The sequence below is a fragment of the Mesoplodon bidens genome (assembly GCF_964165515.1).
Source record: "Mesoplodon bidens genome assembly, contig: HAP1_SCAFFOLD_49, whole genome shotgun sequence".
NCBI classification, from domain to species: Eukaryota; Metazoa; Chordata; class Mammalia; order Artiodactyla; family Ziphiidae; genus Mesoplodon; species Mesoplodon bidens.
Genome location: NW_027671810.1, coordinates 2,087,120 through 2,113,003, shown reverse-complemented (window position 1 = coordinate 2,113,003; position 25,884 = coordinate 2,087,120). Strand labels below are relative to the sequence as shown.

The 25,884-nt window shown below is 41.8% G+C and overlaps 1 protein-coding gene and 1 long non-coding RNA gene across 2 annotated transcripts in view; one reads left to right on the top strand and one right to left on the bottom strand.

Moving 5' to 3' along the window:
• LOC308611007 overlaps positions 1–25,884 on the bottom strand; it is a 290,376-nt gene that overhangs the window by 235,921 nt on the left and 28,571 nt on the right. The gene's annotated exons all lie outside the window — the stretch shown is intronic.
• On the top strand, positions 12,409–15,353 carry LOC308611003 (spermatogenesis-associated protein 31A6-like). The gene is made up of 3 exons (XM_081259954.1): positions 12,409–12,579; positions 12,935–12,995; positions 13,224–15,353. Exon 3 carries the CDS (start codon positions 13,354–13,356, stop codon positions 15,244–15,246), a length of 1,893 nt encoding a protein of 630 aa, XP_081116080.1. The 5' UTR covers positions 12,409–12,579; positions 12,935–12,995; positions 13,224–13,353; the 3' UTR covers positions 15,247–15,353.

Sequence of the window (25,884 nt, the reverse complement as noted above, 5' to 3'; positions counted from 1 at the left end):
TTTTGATTTGACAGCTCTAACATAGCTAAAGCTGGCGTTCAGGTCCTTTGCCCACTTACCTACTCTTCATAATTATTTTATTAAAAGAAATATATTGTGGTATAATATAAAAAATATACTAACTTGAATGTCCACTTTAATGAATTTTGACAAATGTAAATATTTTATAACTCTGTTTCCATCAAGGTAGACAATTTTCCTATTACCCCCCTTTGCAGTTTTCCCTTTCCTCTTTGCAGTCACTCTCTACTCCATATTTGATACAGGCAACTGCTGATATGTTTTCTGTCGCCATAGATTCATTTTTCCTTTTCTAGAAAGTCATATAAACAGAAACATAAAGTACATACTCTTGTGTGTCTAGCTTTTTTCTCAGCATAGTGTTTCTGAGATTCATCCTTGTTGCATTCCTCATAATTCTATCCTTCTACTGCTGTATGATATGACATTGTATGGATAGACCACAACTGGTTCACCCATATAAATCTTGTTGGAGATTTTCTGATGATGGCCATTCTGACCGGTGTGAGGTGATACCTCAATGTAGTTTTGATTTGCATTTCTCTAATGATTAGTGATGTTGAGCATCCTTTCATGTGTTTGCTGGCAATCTGTATATCTTCTTTGGAGAAATGTCCATTTAGGTCTTTTGCCCATTTTTAGCTTGGGTTGTTTGTTTCTTTGATATTGAGCTGCATGAGCTGCTTCTAAATTTGGGAGATAAATCCTTTGTCAGTTGCTTCATTTGCAAATATTTTCTCCCATTCTGAGGGTTGTCTTTTCGTCTTGTTTATGGTTTCCTTTGCTGTGCAAAAGCTTTTAAGTTTCATTAGGTCGCATTTGTTTATTTTTGTTTTTATTTCTCTAGGAGGTGGGTCCAAAAGGATCTTGCTGTGATTTATGTCATAGAGTGTTCTGCATATGTTTTCCTCTAGGAGTTTGATAGTGTCTGGCTTTACATTTAGGACTTTAATCCATTTTGAGTTTATTTTTGTGTATGGTGTCAGGGAGTGTTCTAATTTCATACTTTTACATGTACCTGTCCAGTTTTCCCAGCACCACTTATTGAAGAGGCTGTCTTTTCTCCACTGTATATTCTTGCCTCCTTTATCAAAGATAAGGTGACCATATGTGTGTGGGGTTATCTCTGGGCTTTCTATCCTGTTCCATTGATCTATATTTCTGTTTTTGTGCCAGTACCATATAAATGCTGGAGAGGGTGTGGAGAAAAGGGAACGCTATTGCACTGTTGGTGGGGATGTAAATTGATACAGCCACCATGGAGAACTGTATGGAGGTTCCTTGAAAAACTAAAAATAGAACTACCATACGACCCCGCAATCCCAGTACTGGGCCTATACCCTGAGAAAACCATAATTCAAAAAGAGTCATGTACCAAAATGTTCACTGCAGCTCTATTTACAATGGCCAGGACATGGAAGCAACGTAAGTGTCCATCATCGGATGAATGGATAAAGAAGATGTGGCACATATATACAATGGAATATTACTCAGCCATAAAAAGAAACAAAATTGATGTATTTGTAGTGAGGTGGATGGACCTAGAGTCTGTCATACAGAGTGAAGTAAGTCAGAAAGAGAAAAACAAATACCGTATGCTAACACATATATATGGAATCTAAGAAAAAAAAAAAAAGGTCATGAAGAACCTAGAGGTAAGACGGGAATAAAGACACAGACCTACTAGAGAATTGACTTGAGGATATGGGGAGGGGGAAGGGTAAATAAGCTGTGACAAAGTGAGAGAGTGACATAGACATATATACACTACCAAACATTAAATACATAGCTAGTGGGAAGCAGCCGCATAGCACAGGAAAATCAGCTCGGTGCTTCGTGACCACCTAGAGGGGCAGGATAGGGAGGGTGGGAGGGAGGGAGACGCAAGAGGGATGAGATATGGGAATATATGTATATGTATAACTGATTCACTTTGTTATAAAGCAGAAACTAACACACCACTGTAAAGCAATTATACTCCAATAAAGATGTTTAAAAAAAAATCTTGGATATTTTGGTCATATCCAGTTTTACCTATTATGAATAATGGTGTTACACATTTTTGTGAACAAATTTGTGTGACCTAAGACTTCATATCTCTTGGATAAGTATGAACTATTAGGTAATTGCTTGGTCATATGTAAATGTATATTTAACTTTAAAGCTTTCATGCTACAAGCCCATTAACAATGTATTCATGTTTCTCTAGGTCCACACCAAAACTTGATATTAACAGTTTTTTAAATTTTAGACATTATAGTGGTATGTAGTGGTATCTCATCATAATTATAATTTGTACGTCTTTGATGGAGCAATCTCTAATATATATAAATAATATATAGTTAATATATATGTTGTATACAATATATGTAAATATTTTAATTAATTTTTTTGGAGTATAGTTGATTTACAATGTTGTGTTAGTTTCTGCTGTACAGCAAAGTGAGTCTGTTATACATATATCCACTCTTTTTTAGTTTCTATTCCCATATAGGTCATTACAGAGTACTGAATAGAGTTCCCTGTGCTATACAGTAGGTTCTTATTAGTTACCTATTTTATATGTAATAGTGTGTGTATATATATATAAAATGTAATTAGGCACTTATAAATAAAAGGAAGAGGGCCTCCCTGGTGGCGCAGTGGTTGAGAGTCCGCCTGCCGATGCAGGGGATACGGGTTCGTGCCCCGGTCTGGGAGGATCCCATGTCGCGGAGCGGCTGGGCCCGTGAGCCATGGCCGCTGGGCCTGCGCATCCGGAGCCTGTGCTCCGCAATGGGAGAGGCCACAGCAGTGAGAGGCCCGCATACCGCAAAAAAAAGAAAAAAATAAATAAATAAAATAAAAGGAAGACATGCAAATAGCCAATAGGCATATATTCATGGATACATATACTTTACATTTATATATATAAAACATACCCATAAATATATTTTTGCCATTTTCTCCCATTGGATTGTCTTTTTATTTTTGAAGTGTAAAAATTCTTTAATCTGTATATGAGTTCTTTGCCAGATATTGATATTGCAAACATTTTCCAAGTTTGATCTTTCCTGTTGATTTTCTTAATTTTGATTTTTATTCAGCAGAAGTTTCCCTTTCCTCTGTGGCTGTCACTGCCTTGTCAGGGTTGGGTTCTGATCCCTAGTCGTTGGAGCAGAGGCCCTCAGGTCTGTTTCTTAGCTGTGTTTCTGATCTGCGGTGTGAGGTCGGGAGGACTGGAGCACCCCCACTGGGATAGAAGCCATTGAGTATTCCTCCTCTGGAGGTGTTCACCTGTGGGTATGCTCTGTTTTGTCTCCTTTCCGCCCATTGTGTAGGCTTACAAAGTACACTGCTGTTGGTACTGCTCTCAGTCCCACCTTAACCGTGGTTATGGCGGCAACTGGCCCTGGTGACTCAGGCATCATTTTCACCAGGCCACTGGCCCAGATCCACTGAGGTCAGGTCCCAGGACTGCAGTCATTATGTACCTGGACCCACTATGTGAGATACGGAGGCAGCTCAGACTCTGGCCTGGCCAAACCCCAGCATGTATGTGCCCACAAAACCCACAGCTGCTAAAGCCAGACCTGTCTCAGCTGCAGGAGCACTTGTCCATTGGGATGTTCCCAGGTGCTGAATTTAGGAAGCCATCAGAGGAAGTGTAATGCCATGATTTGCACAGCCATGAGGAGAGATTTCAGCTCTTCTTCCTTAGTTGCATGTTCCCTGGAACTCAGCTGTGGCTTCAGCCCCGTCTCTGCATGTGGGCCACCCACTGGCGTCTGCTCCCAAGGCTGCTGGAGCACACGAGCTTGTCAGGCAGGAGGATGTAGAAGCGGCAATCAGGGCAGGCAGGCTGCCCAGGTGAGAGGGTGCTGGGTGGCTATGGGATGTACGAGCCTGTCAGGCAGGAGGGAGTCAAGGTGGCAAGCTGGGCAAATGGGCCACCCAAGCAGGAGAGTGCTGAGGTGTTGATGGCTGGGGGCCCGTGAGCCACTCTGGCAGGAGCCCTTCCTAGTGCCTGTGGAGGCAGGGGCCAGTGCGTGAGGAGAGAGGCTGCAATGGGGGCCCCGCCCTTTGTGCATCACGCAGCAGTGGCACTTTGCTTCTCTGCTGGTCTGGGCTTCCTCCAGGAGCATTCCTTGTTGTGGAGCTCCTCACTCCTATCCCCTTGAGCTGTCTCCTCACAGCCAACATCATTCCCCTTCCTGGGTCTGCTCTTCAAACCCCACATTCCAACACTCAGCCCCCGTGTGCACCAGTGGTCCCCAGTGGCTGGGGCATGCAGAGCTGTGGCCAGACCACTTGTGTAGGCCTCACTCTCTCCTGCCTGCCACAGACTGGTTGCTGCACTGTTCTCTGAGCCACCAAATTTCTCCTTCTGCCCCAGCTTCTCTCCCCGCTGCTTCCCCAGATGCGGGGAACCTCTTCTCACCTTCAGCTCCGCTCCCCCGCCCAGGGTCACAGGTCACGTCCCACTTCATCTGCTCTTCCTTTTCCCTTCTTCTTTCTTTCGTCCTACCTGCTTACGTGGGGATCTTTCTTGTCCTTTTAGGTGCCTGAGGTCCTCTGCTAGTGTTTATCAGGTGCTCTGGGAGAATTGTTCCATTTGTAGATGTATTCTTGATGCATTTGTGGGGAGATATGAACTCCACATCTTCCTACTCCTCCGTCTTCTTGACTGACTAATCAGCAGTTTGAGTTTTAAAAGGCCACTTTTTCCCCTTTTTTAACCTTGGTTTCAGGTTCTACCTAATTTAGCTAATTAGGCTCAGTCTCAGGTCATTGTGGTCTGTATTTACATTTCTGATTTGTACCGATTTGCGAGACAAAGACAGTTGCTTTTAATTCCCCAAAGAACTGGCCTGTCACCTAAATAATATTAAAAGATTGATTTGCCCAACTACGTTTTCTTTAACTTGCTTTTCTGTATCAGTGAGAAGATTTCCAACTAGACTGAAATTTCAGAATTCTATAGTCTAGAACTTTATGGTTTAATTGATCATACCTTCTAAACTTGCATAAGGCATTCAACAAAGACCCTCTTTCTGAGTGCACAGGTTAGACCCAGAGTAAAGTCTCCATTATTTATTTTTATTATCCCTTAAATATTAGCTGTCAGTTCTTACTTTATATTGTATAGGCTCAGGTAATCCCACTGGTTTCCTTTAGTATGTTTAATTAATATTTCCTTCATATGCCGTCTTATAATATCAGGCAGGGGAAGAATTCCCCAGTGAAACATGTCTATCCCACACAATATAATTAGGCAAAAGAGAGGTAATTATCTTACACAATGCCCATTTAAACATCCCAATTTTTATAAAGACTCTGGGGTCCCCAGAGAGTGGTTGAACCAAGGGACTCAGGCACTTTTGTCAATCTTTTAACTTGATTAATTGGTCTAACTTTTGCCCCAAGTAATTGTTGGTCAGGTATCTCAGTGTAATTTTACGTGTATAAAATTTACATGTAATAAAATATACGTACTTTAAACTGGGGTAAATAGGGCAGACTTGTTTGGGTCTGGCCCTTTAATGTTGATGACAAGTAGGAGATCCCTTTGGCCCATCCAATCTTAGGTAGTATTGTATCCAATCTTTGATTTACCTCATTAATGTCTGTTTTATTTATCCCACTTTAAAATAACCATCTAAAGATTTCTTATTCATTTAGGAGAAGTCCCTTTAAAATTTCCACCTTGTTGGGAAAAAGTTTTTAGGCTTTTCCTTCAGTTTTTTTCCCTGTTACTTAACCTAATTAACAATAATTATTCTAATGTTTTTATTAGCATCTGTAAGACCCATTTAGGGGAAGCAGAGACCACAAATAAGGTTTCCCAAACCAATTTTTTGGGTTTGTTTGAAACTAAAGGAGTTTTTAGGTTAACCATTATATGACTAATTTCCAGCATTTCCGCCCCCCCATAGGAGCCAATGAAACAGCTGTTTATAATGAGAGCTCTCTAAAAATCTACCAATTTAGAAGTTTCTCCAATTTGAAGGATCCATCATCTGGCCATAAATGAGGTATACCTTAATAGTGACTCAAACCAATAAGACGCAAGAGGCTTCCCCACAAAAGAGTGTAAAGGATGCTGTCTAAATAAGATGCAGAAAGTTTACTCCCAAAAGTAGTTTAAGAAAGTAATGGTCTTTGTTGTACAGGCTGACACAATGAAGGTTAAGATGGCAAAAAGCCCCTGAGAGTCGTACAGTCAGACAAAAGACTGCTCAGAATCCCAGTCTATTTGACTGGCTGCCAAATGTACACCATATAAGTACTTTTGGATGGTAGTGACCAAGTTCTCAAAACACACACACACACACACACACACACAGAAGAATATCAAAATACTTACATTTCAAAGACACAGGAAGAGAAATGCAAGTTTCCCCTAGAAAGCCTTTTGTTTTTTTGAAGTCAGAATTCTGAAAAGATGTTTTTATCGAGCCAGCTTTTTCTAACTTAACTGCATATGCAATAAAAGAGTCCTATCTTAGTCATTTTTAGGGCAAGATTTTCTTTAAGTCCCAAGTAAGTAAGCACTTGTAAATGTAAATTTTGTATGGACATAAACCTGGCCAGGATATCCGTTGGAGGCTGGAAATCTGTTGTTCCCTTTTCTTTTGTATTGAAAGCTAAGTTCCCCATTCTGAGTTCAATTTGTGAAGATCACTTTTATTTTGACAAACTCTATTAAAGTAGCCAATTCAAGGAAGACAGGTTAGTCTTCCACCTAATTACCCAGTCCAACTTTTACTCAGTGTCTTTCACCTGAGCAAAGTCTCCCCAGTCTTTCAGCTGAGGATAAACCACAGTGTCTACACTGAGCAAGATCTTCCCAGTGTCTTTTAAGTGAGGCTAACCCACTTGAGCAGAAGTCTTCCCAGTGTTTTTCTACTGAGGATAAGCTCTCAGTGTTTAAACTGAGTAAAAATCTTCCCAGTGTCTTTCACTGAGGATGACCCAAGTACTTCTTCTTGAAACCAAGTTTCAAGGATAACCTACTACTCAAGAGAAGAGTTGAACACCACTGAATAAAACTTAGGATCATCAACCAAAACTGGAGATCCAAGAACCAGGAGATACTCACCCAAATTCGCCTGGACTCTCTGAGAAAGCGGACAGGCCCAAGAAGCCTCTGCTGGTGCCAGGACTCTGGATCCTCATAGAGTTCAGGCAAAGAAGAAAAGTCTGCTCTGGGCCCCTTCATTGGTTGCCAAGACTGCTGACTGAAAACTATGCACAACCCAAAAGGAGAATTATGTTTTATTTGGCAGATTTTCTGAGGACTTAAGCCCAGAACACAGCCTGTCAGATCACTCTGAGGAACTGCTCAGAAGACCTAAGGGAGGAGTCAACCAAAACCAGGTAGTCAGAACATCAAAAGGTTACTATTAATTAAAGAAAACTAGACATCTCAAGTTAAGGACTGTAGCACTTTTCTATGTATGAGAAGATGAAAGAATCTGGGCTCCGTGAAATCATTCCTTTGATATGCACCTTAACTCTAGAATCAGTACCCTGTTTTTCTCCATCCCGAATCCCCTCAAGGTGCACAGTTGAGGGTTCCTGCTTTGACATCTGACTTGATGGCTGCAACATCCTTTGTCTACTGATATGGCAGGGAACATTTTTCACCCACGGGTAAGAAATTGAGGAGAAAATTAACATAATTCAAGGTATAAAACCATTACAATATTAAAAATTCCCAAATGTCAAACAAACATAAGTACCCTTGACCTGTACAATGGAAGATGCCAAAGAAGGGAAAAAAAGAAACAATAAAGAAAATGTAGAAAATAAAGCATAAACTAAGATGGCAGAAATCAATAACAGTAGAACAATAATTAAAGAAATCAAGGTAAATGTTCTCATAAGATTTTTAAATTTCCAAAAAAAAACCCCATCAAACAAAACATACTGAAAATAAAGTAATAGAGAAAATTTAGGGAGCAAATATGAATGCAAAGAAGACCTGTTAGGTAGTTAGTCAGACATTAGCAGCAAGGAGGTGAGGGTGGTGAGAAAGACAAGAAGAAGAAATTGAGTCACACGCAGCCGTCTGGGGACTCTCCCTTGACTCCACCCAGAACGGGAGAGACTGTGGTCTGGTGGTGGGCAGCTTATCCTGATAAAGAGAGGCACAGTAACACAAGGGGACTTCTCCAGGCTGTGCATGCCCAGACCAGACAGGCGTATACCCTATAGTAAATCCAAACTCATTATACCATAATTACCATAAATTACATGTGGTTTTGCCCCTCCCCCCACCCAGTAGGCATTTCTTGAGGATTCAAGGATAAGAGCATGCGCAGCAGGAAACTTGTTACATAGCTCAGGACTGTCAGTCAAATAATGATCCTTGTCACTCACCCCCGCCTCCCTGCAAAATGCTCCTTAAAAGCGCTCGTAAGGGGCTTCCCTGGTGGCGCAGTGGTTGAGAATCTGCCTGCTAATGCAGGGGACACGGGTTCGAGCCCTGGTCTGGGAGGATCCCACATGCCGCGGAGCAACTAGGCCCGTGAGCCAGGACTACTGAGCCTGCGCGTCTGGAGCCTGTGCTCCGCAACAAGAGGCCGCGATAGTGAGAGGCCCGCGCACCGCGATGAAGAGTGGCCCCCGCTTGCCACAACTAGAGAAAGCCCTCACACAGAAATGAAGACGCAACACAGCAAAAATAAATTAATTAATTAATAAAAACTCCTACCCCCAACATCTTCTTTAAAAAAAAAAAAAATTGCTCGTAAGCCTTTATAGGAATGCTGCTTTCAATTTGCAGAAACAGTACACCCATCACCCCCCGCCATCCCGAGAGTGTACCTTTGCTTCGATATACTTTGCTTTGGGCTTGCTTCACTTCGCTGAAATAGCCTGTTCTCAGAAACAGCCTGCTCTTTCTCTCTCCTTCTCTCTCTCCCTCTCTGAGAGTGTACCTATGCTTAAATCAACTTTGCTTTGTGCTTAAGCTTAACATGGTAGTTTGCGATCCTTTGCTTACTATCATGGAACCAAGATAGCTGGTCCAGGCCTTCCACTGACCTCCTCGGTTGAAGCTATTTTGTTACAAAGCATGTCCACATGGTGACAGACCTAAGTCTAAATTTTGATAAAAGGTTGAATTAAGGTGAGAATATCATATGGGAGGAAAAGACTGTAGGAAAAATAGTAGATGTAGGAGATATGTTTGTGAAAGTGCACATTCATGGCAATATAGCCAAATAACCTCACATGCCCACGTTCCCACTAAAACTGTATAAAATTATGACCAACAAGCAGAGAATACACATTATTTTAAAGCCCTCATGGGGCATTAAGACATATTTACCATGTGAATCCTTCAGTGAATCTTGTGTTACTGCTAAGGGATGTCATAAGGGGATTTTGTGTAAGACTCAAAGCTCCCTTTCTATATGGTTCAGGCTGGACTTGAAGCTTCAGGGGCCTGGGAGGATGGGGCAGGAAAGTCAAGGCACACTCAGAAAAGAGAATACATCCATAACACACTAGGAATATCTGAAGAGGCTGCTCAAGACCTGGCTCAGCCCCAAGGGTTGACCCCTAGTCCTACTCTTCACCCTACAGCCCTTTAGGGTCAGGACCTTGGCTCACCCTAACCCATTCCTAGCTTCCGGGTATAGAATGAGTGCACATGTCTGAATGTTAATGTTCTCTCAAAATTTACATGTTGAAATCCTACCTCTTAAAGATAGGAGGCGGGGCCGTGCAAAAGTGCTTATGAGCTTTCATGAATGGGATTAGTGCCTTATAAAAGAGACTCCAGAGATATCTCTAGCCTCCTCCCATCATATGAGGATACAGAGAGAAGGCTCCAGCTGTGAACCAGGAAGAGAGCTCTCACTACGAGGTGGCCATACTGGTGACTTGATCTTGGGCTTCCCAGCCTCCAGAACTGTGGTAATAAATGTCTGTTGTTTGTAATCTACCCAGTCTATGGTATATTGTTATAGCAGCCCTAATGGATTAAGACCACATATTTCAAAATTTATCTGGAGAGTGGGGACTGTCTTATCATTGCAAACTAAGAAGTGGGGTTGAGACAACATATGAAAGATTTTTTTTTAAGTAGAAAAGTATGGATTATTGGATTTGAAAGTACTAGATTGGCTAAGGAAAATGAGTACGTGTGTGTGTGCGTGTTTGCAGTGTGTCCCAAAAGTTTTTGTGCAGTTTAAAGATTTACTAACTCCAGAGTTATAAACACTACAAACTTACAAAAACATCATTTGAAGGTTTAACTGTTACCAGATGCAAGTCTGTGTGCCTGATGCACAGTGAGGCTAAATACTGAAACATCAGAGTTTGAAGCAGAGAAAGGTTTACACAGTGCCATGCAAGAAGACATGTGGCTCATGCCCAGGAAAAACCCCAAACTCCCTGAAGGCTTTCAGCAAAGCCTTTTTAAAGGCAAGGTGAGGGAGGGGCATGACTAATTGTTGCAAATATCTTGGTGTTGGATCCTTTGTTCTAGAGGCTGGCCAGATGGGTCAGATCCTGGTCAGGTCATGTGTTCCTGTAAACCTCCAAGAAAACAATTATTATTCTCTGTTCTGCAACTTTTTATCTCCATGAATGGGCTCTTAAAAGTCAGAGCCTTAGAAATAGTCTATCCTGTATATTTCAGGCTCTAGGCAACATTGTTTTACAAAAAGTGCAGAGCCAGCCTGGATCACAGGGATGGACAGAGTTAGCTCAGGCAACAAAGCATAAAGATTAAAGTAAAAAACATCTCATGTGGAGGCAGATTTGTTCTTCCCTATTACATAGTTATTTATAATTCTTTCATACTTATGAATTTTGAAAAATAAATTATTTTAATTTTTGTGTGTAGTTCCCTCTGATAGAAAATGAGGCAAAACATACACTATTCAAAATTCACAAAACTAAATAAGTGTAAAAGAAATTCAAGTTCTATCCCTGGGTTTACACAAGACACAAACATGATGCGGGAAAGTTGGAGCTGAGGACAAAGGAAATCCTGAGTAAAAATGTCTGTGAAACAGCCAGTCTTCCAGGGTCAGCTTAAGATGTTCAAGAGTTATCAAGTTGGTGGGCCTCAAGTAAAGGTCTCTAATGGATGAAGGAACCAGGTTCCAGATGGAATGAAGAGAAAATTGGCTAAGGTCTCTCTGACAGGATGAGAGTAGTTGGAAGGAGGGATCTGGAAGCCCCAGGAGGGTGCAGGTGTCTGTGGGTCTGGATGGGAAGGAGGGGCAGTGATTCAGCCTATTTCTCGTATTGCCCCTCCCCCACACTCAGGAGCCCTTTGTGACAAGGCCACAGCTCTGTGATGCAGGCCTGGGGTTCTGCCATCAAGCGAACTCCCAGTGCTCTGTTGCCTGAGGGCAGCAATGCAGTTCAGAAGATGGAGAATCTCTTTTCTTTGAAAAACATTGTTGTCATCTGGCTGAGATCCAGCCCAACTTCCTGGGTGATTGATATCATCCTTGGATTCCTGTGTGGACTAGGGCTCTTCCTAATGTTACTCCACTGCTTCCAGAGTAATCTATTCTTAGCACCACCTAGGAAACATAGAAACATCAGGAAGGTAAGAAACCTTTGGCTTAATCCCAGCAGAGATTCTCTCTTTTTTTCTTATTCTTATTTCCACTTTTCTAAACCACGTAGAGAGACTCCTGAGATGGGAACTCTCAGAAAAGTATAGAACATCATCCTTCTAGGGAAAAGCCAGGCCAGAGAGGGGTTAGAGTGGGCATGAGGATTTCTAGCCTAAGATCTTAGACCAGGAGTTCAGGTATGGTAGAGGGCTCCAGGGCAAGTCCCAAATGCAGTGACTAATGGTTAAGGACTGGATTACGAAGAGTTCAATCTCTGCAGGAAGGCTGACCCCTGAGCCCTGGTTCACCAGCCACCTTCCCACAGCGGGTGTCTCAAGTGAGACCTTCCTCTGTGTTGGGGCTGAGCCCCTGAGAGCCTGAGAGAAGAGGCTGGACTAGAGGTCTGGCCTTGGGAAGCAGAATCCTATCTGACAAAGCTCACGTGGGCATTTAGGTCTGAGAATGTGTGTGTTTCTTGATCAGAGGAACAGTGACAGAAGAAATCTATGGTGATTAAAACTTAAAAAATCCTTCTTGGGCTTCCCTGGTGGTGCAGTGGTTGAGAGTCCCCCTGCCAATGCAGGGGACGCAGGTTCGTGTCCCGGTCCGCGATGATCCCACGTGCCATGGAGTGGCTGGGCCTGTGAGCCATGGCCGCTGGGCCTGTGTGTCCGGAGCCTGTGCTCCGCAATGGGAGAGACCACAACAGTGAGAGGCCCGAATACTCCCCTGCCCAAAAAAAAACCTTCTTTGCACTCCTCAAAGAAGAAAAACTGAAAAGATTGTTATCCACTTTAAAAATAAGTAAAAGGGGAAAAAACCCCACAGAGTTTTAGTTAAATGTAGAAAGTCATGTTGTTCATGAACACAGCTTGCCTAGATAGAGGACAGTGAGAGTTGGGTGTTAGCCCCTCACTTTTTCTTATCTCTCAGCATCAAGTAAAGCTGAAGGGGAGGAGCAGGAGTAGGAAGAAAAGTGGATCTTTGAAAGGTAAGCCTTTGCCATTCAGCCCTGCGTGACCCGAGAGTTAGCTTCCATCTCTCCTAGTCCTGAGGCCCCAGCTTCACGGTCTCTGAGAATGCCAGTGGCAGAGCTTATTCCTCAGGAAACAGAGCCTGAGCCTAATTAACAGAGCCTAATGAACGTGGAAGCACTTTGCAAAGGACAAACCCTTTTCAAGTGAGACTTACCATCACTGTCAGGGACATGTGGCCTTGGACACTGATACTTGGGCTCCAGAGTCTAATCCTCCAAAGATTTCCCTTAAAGGGCCATTGCACTCAGCCTCCTGAAAGGCTCTTAGGCCTCTGCCTTCACCACCATGACCCAGTCTCCTGATTTCCAGCTTTCAGAGATTGCCTGGAAGAACTGGAGGGGACTCACGACCTGGTTTCACTTCTGCAAAGGTAAAGAATCTTTCCCCTTCTCTCCTGGGTCGTCCTTCCTCCCCGAGCCTCTAATGTGACCCCAGCCCTGGAAGGGGGAGCCATGGGAGGGCGTGGCTAAAGCCCTAGGGTGAAGGAGAGCAGGGGCATTATGAAGTCAGTGTGGGGGCAGAGGAGGGTTCTTGGGCTGCAGGTGCCCACCCCTGCCTGTCCTGTCCAGCCATCCTGGCCCCATCTGCTCTCCTACAGCTGCCTGGGGAGGCTTCCTGGCAAGGGCAACTTTCATCAGCTCTCATGTCCAGACCCTCCTGGTGAGACGTGCAAAGCAGTGCCTGCTGGAGCCTGTGGAAGATACTGCTTGAAGGGTTGGGAACCCTGCATGAACACCTCCTGTAGGGTTTCCTTCCCTGATCCAGACACTCGAGAGGTGCTGGAAGCACATATTAAAAGGTTTTGGGTAAAGCACAGGTGGACCCGACCCCTCAAGGTCCTCAAGCCCATAAATCTCTTTAAGTCGAAAAAGTTCCAACCCTCCACCATTCTACAGTTTGCCACTTCCCCTTCAGCCACCTGTGTATCTGGGTCCCACTCAAAAGTCAAGTGTGCTGAGTTCCTGGAGAAACCTCCTCAGGCTCATTCAGGAGAGAAGGTGATAACAGAAGAGTCAGTTCCTACCGTGAAGAGGCCTCTCCTTGCCCCCTCAGCTGTGTGTAAGGAAATCCAGAGTGCCCTGGGAGCGATTCCATCTGCTGACTACCATGGGCCCTCAAAGGCTTCTCTGACTGGACAGGAGGACAGGCCACCTTCTCAGTCCCTCACACTCAGCCTTGTGGGCAGAACCTGGAAGAGTGAGAGTGTGGAAGGGGTCAAGAGGGACAGCCTAGAGCCAGGTCCAAGTTCAGCAATGGTCAGGAATGAGCCAAGAGAGGAGAGTGGTGGTCAGGCCTCACGAGACCCCTGCCATAGGGTAACAGTGATGGAGGTGAACTTCGGATCCCAATCTTTGAGAGGTGAAGAGGCCAGGGAGGCTGTGGAGGCCAAGGAGTCTCCTGCTCTTCAACCACAGTCTAGTGTTATCTTGGAAACCAAAGTGTTGACAAAATCCCAAACCACAAATGTACATATGAGGAGTTTAGAGGTGCCAGGGGCCAGTAGAAGTTTCCTACTACCTAGACTGTCTGTTTTCCAACATCCAGGTGAGCCATGCCTTAACATGGAGGTTGCTAGTGAGTTTAACTCCAAAGTAAAGGTACAGTCAGACAACCAGCTTCAGGACTTTCCCAAACACAGGTTCCTTGCTGCAGACAACTTGGCTTCTCAGGTGCCTCAGTGCCATCCCCAGAGAGTCCCCACCAGAGACAGGTTAGCTTCCCAGGAGCCAAGTGGCCTTATGGAAGCCCAAAGGAGCCACCTAGGGCAGCAGGAGCCCAAAACTTCAAAACTCCAAGACTCATGGAAGAGCCAGAGCAAGATGATTGCCCCTACTTACAAAAGAGAGGACTGTAGGAGGCATAAACCAGGAGAGCATGAAGAAAGGTTTAAAGAATTAGGGACCTCTCAAGCTGGAAGTATGAGCCGCCCTGCCCAGGTCAGGGGAATAACAGACTCTATTGGGAGCAGATGTCTCCAGCTCATGCCAGAGAAGAAACATAACCCTACAGAAAGCCTCTTCAGAAAAAGGATGAGGCTATTTTTAAAGTGGATTTTCCCCAAGAAAAAAGTCAATGGTCGAGATGCTCTGCAAAAAAAAAAAAAGCCCATATCAGCCACTGCCCAGAGTCACGGATCAGTCAAAAGCAGATCAACCTTGAAGAGTGAGACTGCTGAGGGTCAGGCACGCATGAGAGCTGTTGGACAGATCCCAGAAGAAAAAAGAGCAATTCACCATGGACTTCATGCCACAAAGTTAAATGAACACAAACTGGAATTCCAAGTCCCAGTATGTGGGTGCTTCTGCTACCATAGGCTTACCTCCTACCCAGAGCAAGGGAGAATGATGGGTTCTACAGCCTGTGGTCATAAAGCCACCTCCAAGGGCCAGAGTTGTTCTATCAGGGAAAGGGAAGTCAGACACCAACATAGTTTGAAAAGTGTAAGGTTCGACGATGAGCAGCTGGGCCTAAGGTGCCTCCCATCCTTGCCCCCCAAGAAGAGTTTGTTTCCAGTTAGTACCTGCCAGTATGGGCCAAAGATTCCAGGTGCCCCAGCCCGCCATCAACACTGTCCAAGGCATTGTCATCTTTGGGGAGGTGTCTTGCCTGGTCGACAGTAAAATCCTTCTTTAGTCTTCCCTTTAGTAGGAAAACGTATCTCCAAGTAAAAATTCAGTCCATGTAGAGAAAATGATTTTCTCATTAGCACATCCAAGATATTTAATGTTCCCCAATACATATATATATATATATATATATATATATACATTTTTTTTTTCTAATAAAAACATAGTGTAATGGCTGCTGTCTGTGCTGTGCACTTTGTCTTCTAGAAGGGAGGGGCATGGAGGGAGGTGGACAGTAGCATCACAAGCTTGCTCCTTGTCTCGTGTCCCTTCATTGCACCTTATGATACTGTCATTACACAAACCAAAATTACTCTAACAATGAGATGGGAAAAACCTATGAAACCCACACCCAAGGACCTGGTTCAACCAGTCTTTCTCCTTCTTCTATGCTACTTTGAACTTTATGCAACTGTAGTGGATAGGTTTACACGATAGGGCCGGACATTGCAATTCAGGCTCCAGGAAGTGTCAGAGCCAAGTGGATGGAAGTTTGGGGGGAATAGAGTATGGGCTCTGAGTTCAGAAACAGGAGAAATCTTGCCCCTGGATCTCTTGGTAGGGAATATCCAACATCTGCTCTTAAGAGTTCCTTCTCTCTCTGCTGAAGGCTGGGATTGAGATATGCCCTATGAACCCCTTTTAGCTTAGGCATAATAAAATGTACAGCATCACCCTCCCCCACCTCTGTTTTTCCTAGACTTTAGAGCAGCAACAAGGATGGCATTTCCAGCTCTGTGTGTGTAGGTGGGGGGAGTATCAGGGAGGCTGCTGAGGGCTGTGTTGAGTGCAGTCCCATATAAATGAATGGCTATGTTCATGGGTCACCTACCTTCCACTCTATGTTAACCCCAGAGAAGGAGTTTTGGATGAATGGAATAGGGGTGTGACTGTGGGTAGTAACTATCTGATGGTCAAACACTGTGAATTTAGGGTGGGATGTAGGTGTAGAAAAATCCCTGGATCGAAGGAAGGAGGCAAAGTGGTACCAGATTCCCATAAATGTGCAGTTGTGAAAGAGCAGCCCCCTGACATACAACCACCATCTAAAGGCCTAAAGGGGAGGAAAAGTTAAGGGTCCAGTAGCTCATCATGGCCCCACCCCAGGGTCTCTACCCTATTCCAACTCTAAGATCACAGACCTAGAGAAACCACCTTTAGGTCAAAACAGAAGGTCAAACTTATAGAAGTAAAGCAAATCAGGGAAGGTTAATCTCTTAACACTATATTTAATAAGCTTACACATCCTCACCTCTTGACTTTTAGGAAGGATAAGTTAACAATAGGTGTAAAAGCCAGGACTAGGGAACTTGGGATGTGACTCCTAGTCTGGTGACCTTCACATAAACACATGGCCCAAGGACTGCTCCAGGGGAGAGGTGGGGACTGGCCTGTGATTGTGTAGTAAGCCTTGCCTGTCTCCCAGTCCTTGATCACCCCAGAGCCTGGCAGGTGAAGAAGCAATCAGACAGGATTTGTGGTGGTGTGGAGGTGACCTGTGCAAAGTGGATGGGGCAGGGTGCAATCCAGGGGTGTTCCACTGATCTGCTTCTGGCACAGCTTTTCTTGTCTCCTGACCCCCATCCATATGGAAAAGCAGGGAGACGAGGAAGAATTTCTCTAGAGTGATTTGGTGCTTCCTGCCATGTGCAAGGCTCATGGTGGACACAGCTCCAGGTGGTGTCTTTCTCATTGTGGAGATTTCTGTTCTAGCTGATGCCCCTGATCCAGATGACAACAGAAATGGACCCCATCCCCCATCCCTGTCAGGCCCCTCAACACGTGGAATTGCTGTGACCTGGGGTGGAGGGGGCAGAGTGAGCACAGGACTGCTCACACCCCTGGTTTCTCCCTGGAGCCAGGCCCTACCTCTGGGCCCCAATTCCCAAGGCAGCCTCCAGAATAGGCAGAGCAGTGAGAGTGGAGCCAGGACTTGTGGGAGGGGTCGGTACCCAGAGGAAAGAGATGACAGGGCTGGGACCTGAGCCTGGCTGCTGCTGGGTGCTCTCAGGGGCACCCAGAAGTGAGTTCTGGGAATATGGGGAAGCTGGACTTGGACCCCTCTGGCTCCTGCTGGGAAGGTGCCACAGACAGGTGATGCTGATGGAACAGCAAGAAAACAGAAAGAAGCAAGTCCCTTTGCCCTTCTCTTGCTGCTCCGTCTTCCATAGGGTACAGTAAGACAAGAAATTGAGAGACCAAAAGAAAAAAAGAAATGGAGAGACCCAGAGACAATACACAAAGACTTCACAGACACACCTCCCAAGAGAGACTTCTCACGCAAACACCTTTCTCAGAGATCACATACTGACACCTCACACAGGGACCTCATGTTGCTTCACAGACCCTCAGACAGAAACCTAGCCCAGATTTAACAGATTTCCCAGAGATACCTTCCAAAGGGACCGCATACAGAGACTTCACACAGAGATCTCACACAGAGACAACACACAGAGACTTGGCACAAAGACCTCACAGAGACCTCACATCTATTCTTCAGTATCCATTGACAAGTCTTTCTTAGTGAATATGAAACCACTTAGCAAACTGGCAGCATGATAAAGATATTATCAGTTGTGCCCCTCTGAGATCCACCAGACACTCACTGTCAGCATTACTCTAAATGGGGAAATGTTTGAGAAGTTTTGTTCTTTTGTAATGTCACTGCCTCTGAACAAAGGAATTATACATTCCAAATGTAGATTTTCAAATTTCATTCTTAGGTGTTCATTAGCTTGAAAATCACATATTACATTATTTTATTTTTATTTATTTTAGAAGAATGAAGAAAATAATGTTTATTTCTTAGAAATGCATGTAGTACTCTATTTTTTTATTTTAAAAGATTTTTAGTGGAGTATAGTTGAGTTACAAATTTGTGTAAGTTTCAGGTGTACAGCAAAGAGAGCCAGTTATACATATACATATGTCCACTTTTTTAAAAGATTCTTTTCCCATAGAGGCCATTACAGAGTATTGAGTAGAGCTCCCCGTGCTATACAGTAGGTTATTATTATCTATTTTGTATATAGGCGTGTGTATATGTCAATCCCAATCTCCCAATTTATCCTTCCCCCCTTATCTCCTGGTAACCATAAGTTTTCATTTGTACCCTTTTTTTAGGAGAATCACAAATGTTAAGCACAACTAAAACACTGTCAGTCTCCAGTGAGAGAAAATATTTGTCCAGTTTTAGTTATCATCCAGTCAAATGGTATCTGGCACATTTTTTACTTTATTGAGGACAAAGCTTAAACTTGAGATGGCTTACTTGTTTCCTTTGGGAACATAAGAAAAAACTGCAACAAAGGTACTCTAGGAATGAAATAAACCAAGAAAGAAGCATCCGGACTCACATTCACTTCCCAGAGGGCTGTGTAACTAGCACATTATTTTGCACATAATAGCTTGCATTAGGTTTGTGAGGTTTGCTTTATTTTTTAACAGGCCAATAATCATGTGAGGATTTTTCACAAGTCAAATTTCTGGTTTTAAATTTTACATTCTGGCAAAATTATGCTTCTGAATATTATTTTATTTCTTAAAATGTGGTAATGCCCTAAAATGATATTACACAATCATAACGTTCAGCTAACATACTTAAAAAGATGGGCTATTAAGGATTCATTCTTAAATAATTCTATGAAATGCACATTTTCTAAGACATGCAGTTAGGATCCACTTTATATTCATTATAGGGTTAACACATTGCTTAAAAAAGTTTTGAAAGATTATAAAATATATGACTTAGCCTATGGTTGACATTCTACATGTTACCTCATAAAATTACTGAGGGAAGGATATCTTAATATCTGAATTGAAGGTAGTGTACATTTAATCTACATCTGGCTTATAACAATGAATAATGAAAGGCTTTCATTTATTATATAGCTCACACTTTCCAAAGGGTACACTTCTAAAAGACTACTGATTTCTCACTGCTAATAAGCAACCTATTGCCCTTGCCTTGGTAAAATCTATTTTAATGACAGCTGGTTGTCTCCCAGATTATCCATTGGTATTACAGCGTCACGGTCTTTTAAGAGGAACAGGGCTGACACGAGGACTCTTTGGGCTTATTTCTACAAGAAATTTAGTTTTTCTATTCTCCTAATTAAACAATGTATAATTATTAATTTTTCCCTTTACTCCTTTATGTCGTTGAATCAGAAAGCAATGGACTCTGGTCCCGTATGTCATCTAAGACTCTATCAGATCACTTTTGTTTCAATAGTGCAGCTTACTCAGGTAAGTTTACTGATCAGAACCAAATGGAAGCAATTAGGAAAAAGTTCATACAGGAAAATATCCTTTTCAAAGTTGACTATTTTAACACAGTTAAATAAGCGATTATTTTTTAATCCTTTGAGTTAAAATTGTTCAGGGTGGCCAAGAAAGCCTGGAAACATGAAAAATGTCCATAAAAGCACTTTATTACTATAATACGTTGAATGTGTTGCTCCTCATTATTAATTCACAGTTCATTAAGCTGGGCAAAATTACAATGAACAATGTGCATTAAAGCAAAATTCCCATCAACCATTTTCCATCTGTCATACATTGTGTCAGATGATTTGTGTCTAATTTTCATGGAAAAACTTGTACCTTTACTCCAGAATAAGAAATCAAGGGGGATCAATCTATTAAAAAGATATTAATATTCCCAGACTCTGTGGCCTTCCGTATTTTCTTTTTAAGAAGATTCACCTAGTGCAAATCTTATAAATATTTTTACCATTTAATATGCCCAGGCAAAATGGATACAAAAATTAGATAAAAGAGAAAACAACAAAAACAGATCCCCTTTGTTTTCAAAACATTTGATGTTTACATCAAAATATTTTGTTGAAAATGAAGTGATTTTTAATCTATAGTTAAAAGACACTACAATGATATTTACAACATATTACAGATCTGGATTTTTACAAATAGATTTTTATTTAAAACAGGTCTCACACTGATATCAAGAAACCAGGCACTCTAGAACAAAATGTGGAGAGATGGCAATTATGCGATGACTTCTTAATACTCCAAGGGAAAAAGATTGTTTCCAAAGTAGTCCATCTACAATATTAACCCTTAAGATCTCCTCCCCTTGATAGGTTTCAATATTATTTTCTCTTTTATACACATTTACTTTATAATTAACTCCTACAGGAGGACCTTCCTGGAAATGTTCCCAGATATCTACAGCCACACTTTCTGTCATGATCACACCATGGAAAAAGTAGGGAACATCCAGATCCTGATGATCCAGGGGTTTCATAATTACCCCTTTGAGGTCAGTCAGAATCATAATCATTCCCAGAACAGGGTCAGTCTTTACATTTGTGCCCCTAGACATGCAGATTGTAACACTACCCACCCAAAGGCAAGTTGTCTTCCTTACTCAGGTTTGCAGGGGCACCACTCACTGTGGTAGCTAGAAGAGTCCGTTGCCCCCAGCCCGGACGTGCATTCTCTACTCTCCACAGACACATCGTACTACAAATATACCAGTGGTGCTGATGAAACTTCCAGAAAGCTATAAAATAATGCATGCCAGGCACGGTAGATGAGGATTTAGAAAATGCTAACATCTTCTCTAGGAAATAAAGGTGACATACCTATGTGGCTTTAAGCATTTTTGTGCATTAGCTGGCGCCCTGGATCTGGGAAAAAGCATCTGATTTTAAAGTTTCTCAGCCTCATTCTCTGCAATGAAATCTGAAGCTCTTCCTTCCTTCTCTGAGTCCAGAAGCTGGAATTGATACAGTCTGCTCTCTGTGATTTGTCTCTACCATTTGTTTCCAGTGACCACTTCAACTCAGATATCTCTCAATTCAGGGATCACTCCTAAACTTCAGGACGAAGGTCACTGCCCTTTTTATTCCCACCACAATTTTATGCTAGTAACCCTTTACAGTGTCAATAAATTTATTTTGTAGAATGTGCCCCCTGGACTCCACCTGCTAAATCTGTTTTGTGGGCAAATCATTTGTTACTTAGCTAAACAAATTTTATAAAATCATATTTCATAAAATTGTATTTTATAAAATGTTACTTTCTTATTTTATAAAATTGGTAAATCCAGGGATTTAGGCTTAATTCTTATTTTTTAAAATGTTGGTACTCATTTTGCCAATTTTTCTCTTTTTACATATATCAGAAAATATGTTAAGAACTCAACTGTGAAGATACCACTATTTTTATTTTTTCTCACTTTTTGTACTTAACTTTTATAACAAACCTTTATTATTGCACAGGAAACAAGAAAGTTTGTTCCTTGGAAAACATCAGTCCTAAGAACGTACTAAGTTAAACCTTAGCATGTTAGATCTGCGAGTAGCCTTGTCTTTTTTTTTTTTTTTTTTTTTTTTTTTTTGGTACGCAGGCCCCTCACTGTTGTGGCCTCTCCCGTTGCAGAGCACAGGCTCCGGACATGCCGGCTCAGAGGTCATGGCTCACGGGTCCAGCCATTCCACGGCATGTGGGATCTTCCCGGACCGGGGCACGAACCCGTGTCCCCTGCATCGGCAGGCGGACTCTCAACCACTGCGCCACCAGGGAAGCCCAACCTTGTCTTTTTTTTAATGATGCTTTTTTCTGAATTGGTAAAAAAAAAAAAAAAAAAAAAAAAAAGCCTTAAGGCTTAGGAACAGAAGCAAATTGAGAATTAAAATCCAAATCATTCAAATGAAGTTTGTCAGAACAGTTTGTGTGTGGAGAGGACAGCTTCTAGGCACTTCAGAGAAACCAGCAGGACAGAATTGAGAATAGCCAGCACCTTACAGGGCTTCCCACAGAAATGCTTTAATGCAAAGAGGTGACTAGATTTCACAGGGAGACCAGGGAGAGGATGCAGAGATAATTAAATCACATTCAAGCACCTGTTTACCTGGGAGGTAAGTTCCTTCATATTGTGGTCAGATGCTGTTTAGGGGGACAGTGGTGCAGGGGAGGTGTTGGGAGGATGAACTCTTTTCTGAGTGATTTTGCAAGCGTGAAAATTCATCCAACAGAGATGCTAGAAAACTTTGCTCCTAGTAGCGAGCATCCAACATGATATTTTGGGACAAAAATGTGTATTTGGAAGAACTTTTCACAAAAGAGCAGTGATGGGAGGAAAAGATTCATATGGGCCTGGCTAGTAATATTCTTCCTTCACAATTTTCTTGTGGTTTCCTGAGGCCTGTTGTGACTGCTTGGAGACCTGGACCCCAAGCAATGGCCCTCTTTGTCATACTCAGGGTAACCCAGGAAGTTGCTTGTCTGAAGCAGAAAAGGTTCTCCCTTCCACTCATGTCCTCTTGCTGATCAGATGAACACATGGCATCATCTACAGCTGAGAGGTGTTTGTTAACTACCTTTGTTTCATAGGACACAACTCATATATACTCTACAGTAATGTTTATCACTGTCTTTTATAATCTCAAGGTAAGAAGTAATCAGTGTTAAAATCATTCTACTGGAATAACAAAGCACATGATTTTTTTTTTCCCTAATAGTGATTGTATTTGTTTGCTAGGGCTGCCATAACAAAATACCACACTGGCTACTAGGTGGCTTAAACAACAAAAATATATTTTCTCATAGCTCTAGAGGCTAGAAGTCCAAGATCAAAGTATCAAGTTTAGTTTCTTTGAGGTCTCTCTCCTTTGATGGCTACCTTCTCGCTGTGTCCTCACATGGTTGCCCCTCAGTCTGTGCATGTCTGTGTTCTAGTATTCCCCCCTTATAAAGATACAAGTCATATTGGATTAGAGTTCATCCATATGATCATTTTACCTTAATTTTCTCTTCCAAAGCAGTATTTCCAAGTAGAAGTTAAGCTTACTGTACAAGCAATCAGGTATGGAATAAGAGGCATTGCTATGGAGACAAAAAAACAATGGTTACTAATGGAGGCAAATTTCATACCAGTTTTTGAGTTCTGAGGGTAGACAGTTGAGAAGATCTCTAAATGTCAGGGTTAAAGCATCTTTTGTAGTTTGAATGTCCATCAGATGTTCAGGTAAACTTTCTGAGTGGTCCATATAGCAACAGGAACGAAGAAGACTGTCTAAACATGAGCTGCTGTGGAGATTTCTCTGAAGTTTATATTAAGATATCTACCTGCAGTATGCAGGACTTCAGAAAAAAAGGCAGTTTTAGTTTCAATGATTCCAAGTTAAAAGGGTGGGAGAAAATTTGGAAACACTAGTTTGGAGAGTTGTAGTCAGGTAGTGGAGGAAACTAGAAAAATTCAGAACACAGTCCAGTTTTCAGGTAATTAACAAAACTTCAAGGAAAATTAATAGCACTAGAATCTAATATCCACAATACGTATTTTGGTTTCTATCGAAAGATAATTTTTCTCTCTAAAATCACCCTCATTTCTATCAAAGATAGCCAAATTAAGACAAATTTGTTTGCAAAATAAGTCTAGATTCAATACACTCGGTCTTATTTATATAAGTATAGCAAGGATTGTGACTGACCATATAGGCTTATTTTTTATTTTTATTTTTTGCTTTTATTACGAGAATTTATTGCCTCTCTCTCCTCCCAATAGCTCAAACATGAAGAAGCAACATCAGAGGAAGACAGACAGAAAATGGCTCTTTGAGTTTGTCCTTCTTGGCATTGGTGAAGGAAGAGGCAGCTTTCTCAAAGTTTTTATCTGCTTAATAGGATGTAGTGGAGAAAGGGAACAAGGAAAGTCAGAGGATAAGTGAACAGGCTCTGCACCTACCAAGGATGTGTTATCCTCCTAATCGTCCCAGTAGGAATATTCCATTCATGTTCTTTGATCTGATCCTTGCATTGGAAGACACTTCTTTTTTTAATCTCTTTTTTTAATTTAATTTTTATTTTATATTGAAGTATAGTTGATTTACAATGTTGAATTAGTTTCAGGTGTACAGCAAAATGATTCAGTTATACATATACATATATCCATTCATTTTCAGATTCTTTTGCCATATAGGTTAGTACAGAATAGTGAGTAGAGTTCCCTTTGCTATACAGTAGGGTCTTGTTGATTATCTATTTTATATATAGTAGTGTGTATATGTGAATCCAAACTCCTAATTTATCCCTCCCCATACCTTTTCCCTTTAGTAACCATAAGTTTGTTTTTTAAGTCTGTGAGTTTGTTTCTCTTTTGTAATTAAGTTCATTTGTATCATTTTTTCAGATTCCACAGATAAGTGATATCATATGATATTTGTCTTTCTCTGAATTACTTCACTTAGTATGATAATCTCTACGTCAATTCATGTTACTGCAAATGGCATTACTTCACTCATTTTTATGGCTGAGTAATATTCCATTGTGTATATGTACCACATCTTCTTTATCCATCCATCTGTCAATGGACATTTAAATTGCTTTCATATCCTGGTTATTGTGAATAGTGCTGCACTGAACACTGGGGTGCATGTATCTTTTGGAAGTACAATTTTCTCCAGATACATGCCTAAGGGTAGGATTGCTGGATCATATGGTACTTCTATTTTTAGTTTTTTAAGGAATCCCATAATATTCTCCATAGTGGTTGACCCAATTTACATTCCCACCAACAGTGCAGGGGGACTCCTTTTCTCCACACCCTCTCCAACATTTTTGTAGTCTACAGTTTGTAGACTTTTTGATGACGGTTACTCTGACTGGTGTGAGGTGATACCTCATTGTAGTGTTGATTTGCATTTCTCTAATAATTAGTGATGTTGAGCAGATTTTCATGTGCTTTTTGCCCATCAGTATGTCTTCTTTGGAGAAATGTCTATTTAGATCTTCTGTCCATTTTTTGATTGGGTTGTTTGCTTTTTTGATATTGAGCTGCATGAGCTATTTGTATACTTTGGAGATTATTCCTTTGTCAGTCTCATCATTTGCAAATATTTTCTCCCATTCTGTAGGTTGTCTTTTTGTTTTGTTTATGGTTTCCTTTGCTGTGCAAAAGCTTTGAAGTTTGATTAGGTCCCATTGGTTTATTTTAGTTTTTGTTTTCTTTCCTCTAGGAGGTGGATCCAAAAAGATATTGCTGCTGTGAAAGAGTGTTCTGCCTGGATTTTCCTCTAAGAGTTTTATAATATCCAGTCTTACATTTAGGTCTTTAATGCATTTTGAGTTTATTTTTGTCTGTGATGTTAGAAAATTGTTCTAATTTCATTTTTTTACATGTAGCTGTCCAGTTTTCCCAGCACCACTTATGGAAGAGACTGTCTTTTCTCCATTGTATATTCCTGCCTCCTTTGTCATAGATTAATTGACCATAGTTGTGTGGGTTTATTTCTGGGCTTTCTATTGTGTTCCATTGATCTATATTTCTGTTTTTGTGCAAGTACCATACTGATTACTGTAGCTTTGTAATATAGTCTGAAGACAGTGAGCCTGATTCCTCCAGCTCCATTTTGCTTTCATAGTATGCTTTGGCTATTTGGGGGTTTGTGTTTCTATACACATTTTAAAATGTTCTGTTCTAGTTCTGTGAAAAATGCCATTGGTGGGGGCTTTCCCGGCGGTCCGGTGGTTGGGACTTCACCTTCCAATGAGGAGGATGCAGGTTTGATCCCTGGTCAGGGAGTTGGGATCCCACATGCCATGCAACCAAAAAAACACACAAAAAAACAAAAACCAAAACATGAAACAGAAGCAATATTGTAACAA

Excerpts from the sequence above, each read along its gene's own strand:
- LOC308611003 (XM_081259954.1), top strand. The coding sequence starts at position 13,354 with ATGAACACCTCCTGTAGGGTTTCCTTCCCTGATCCAGACACTCGAGAG.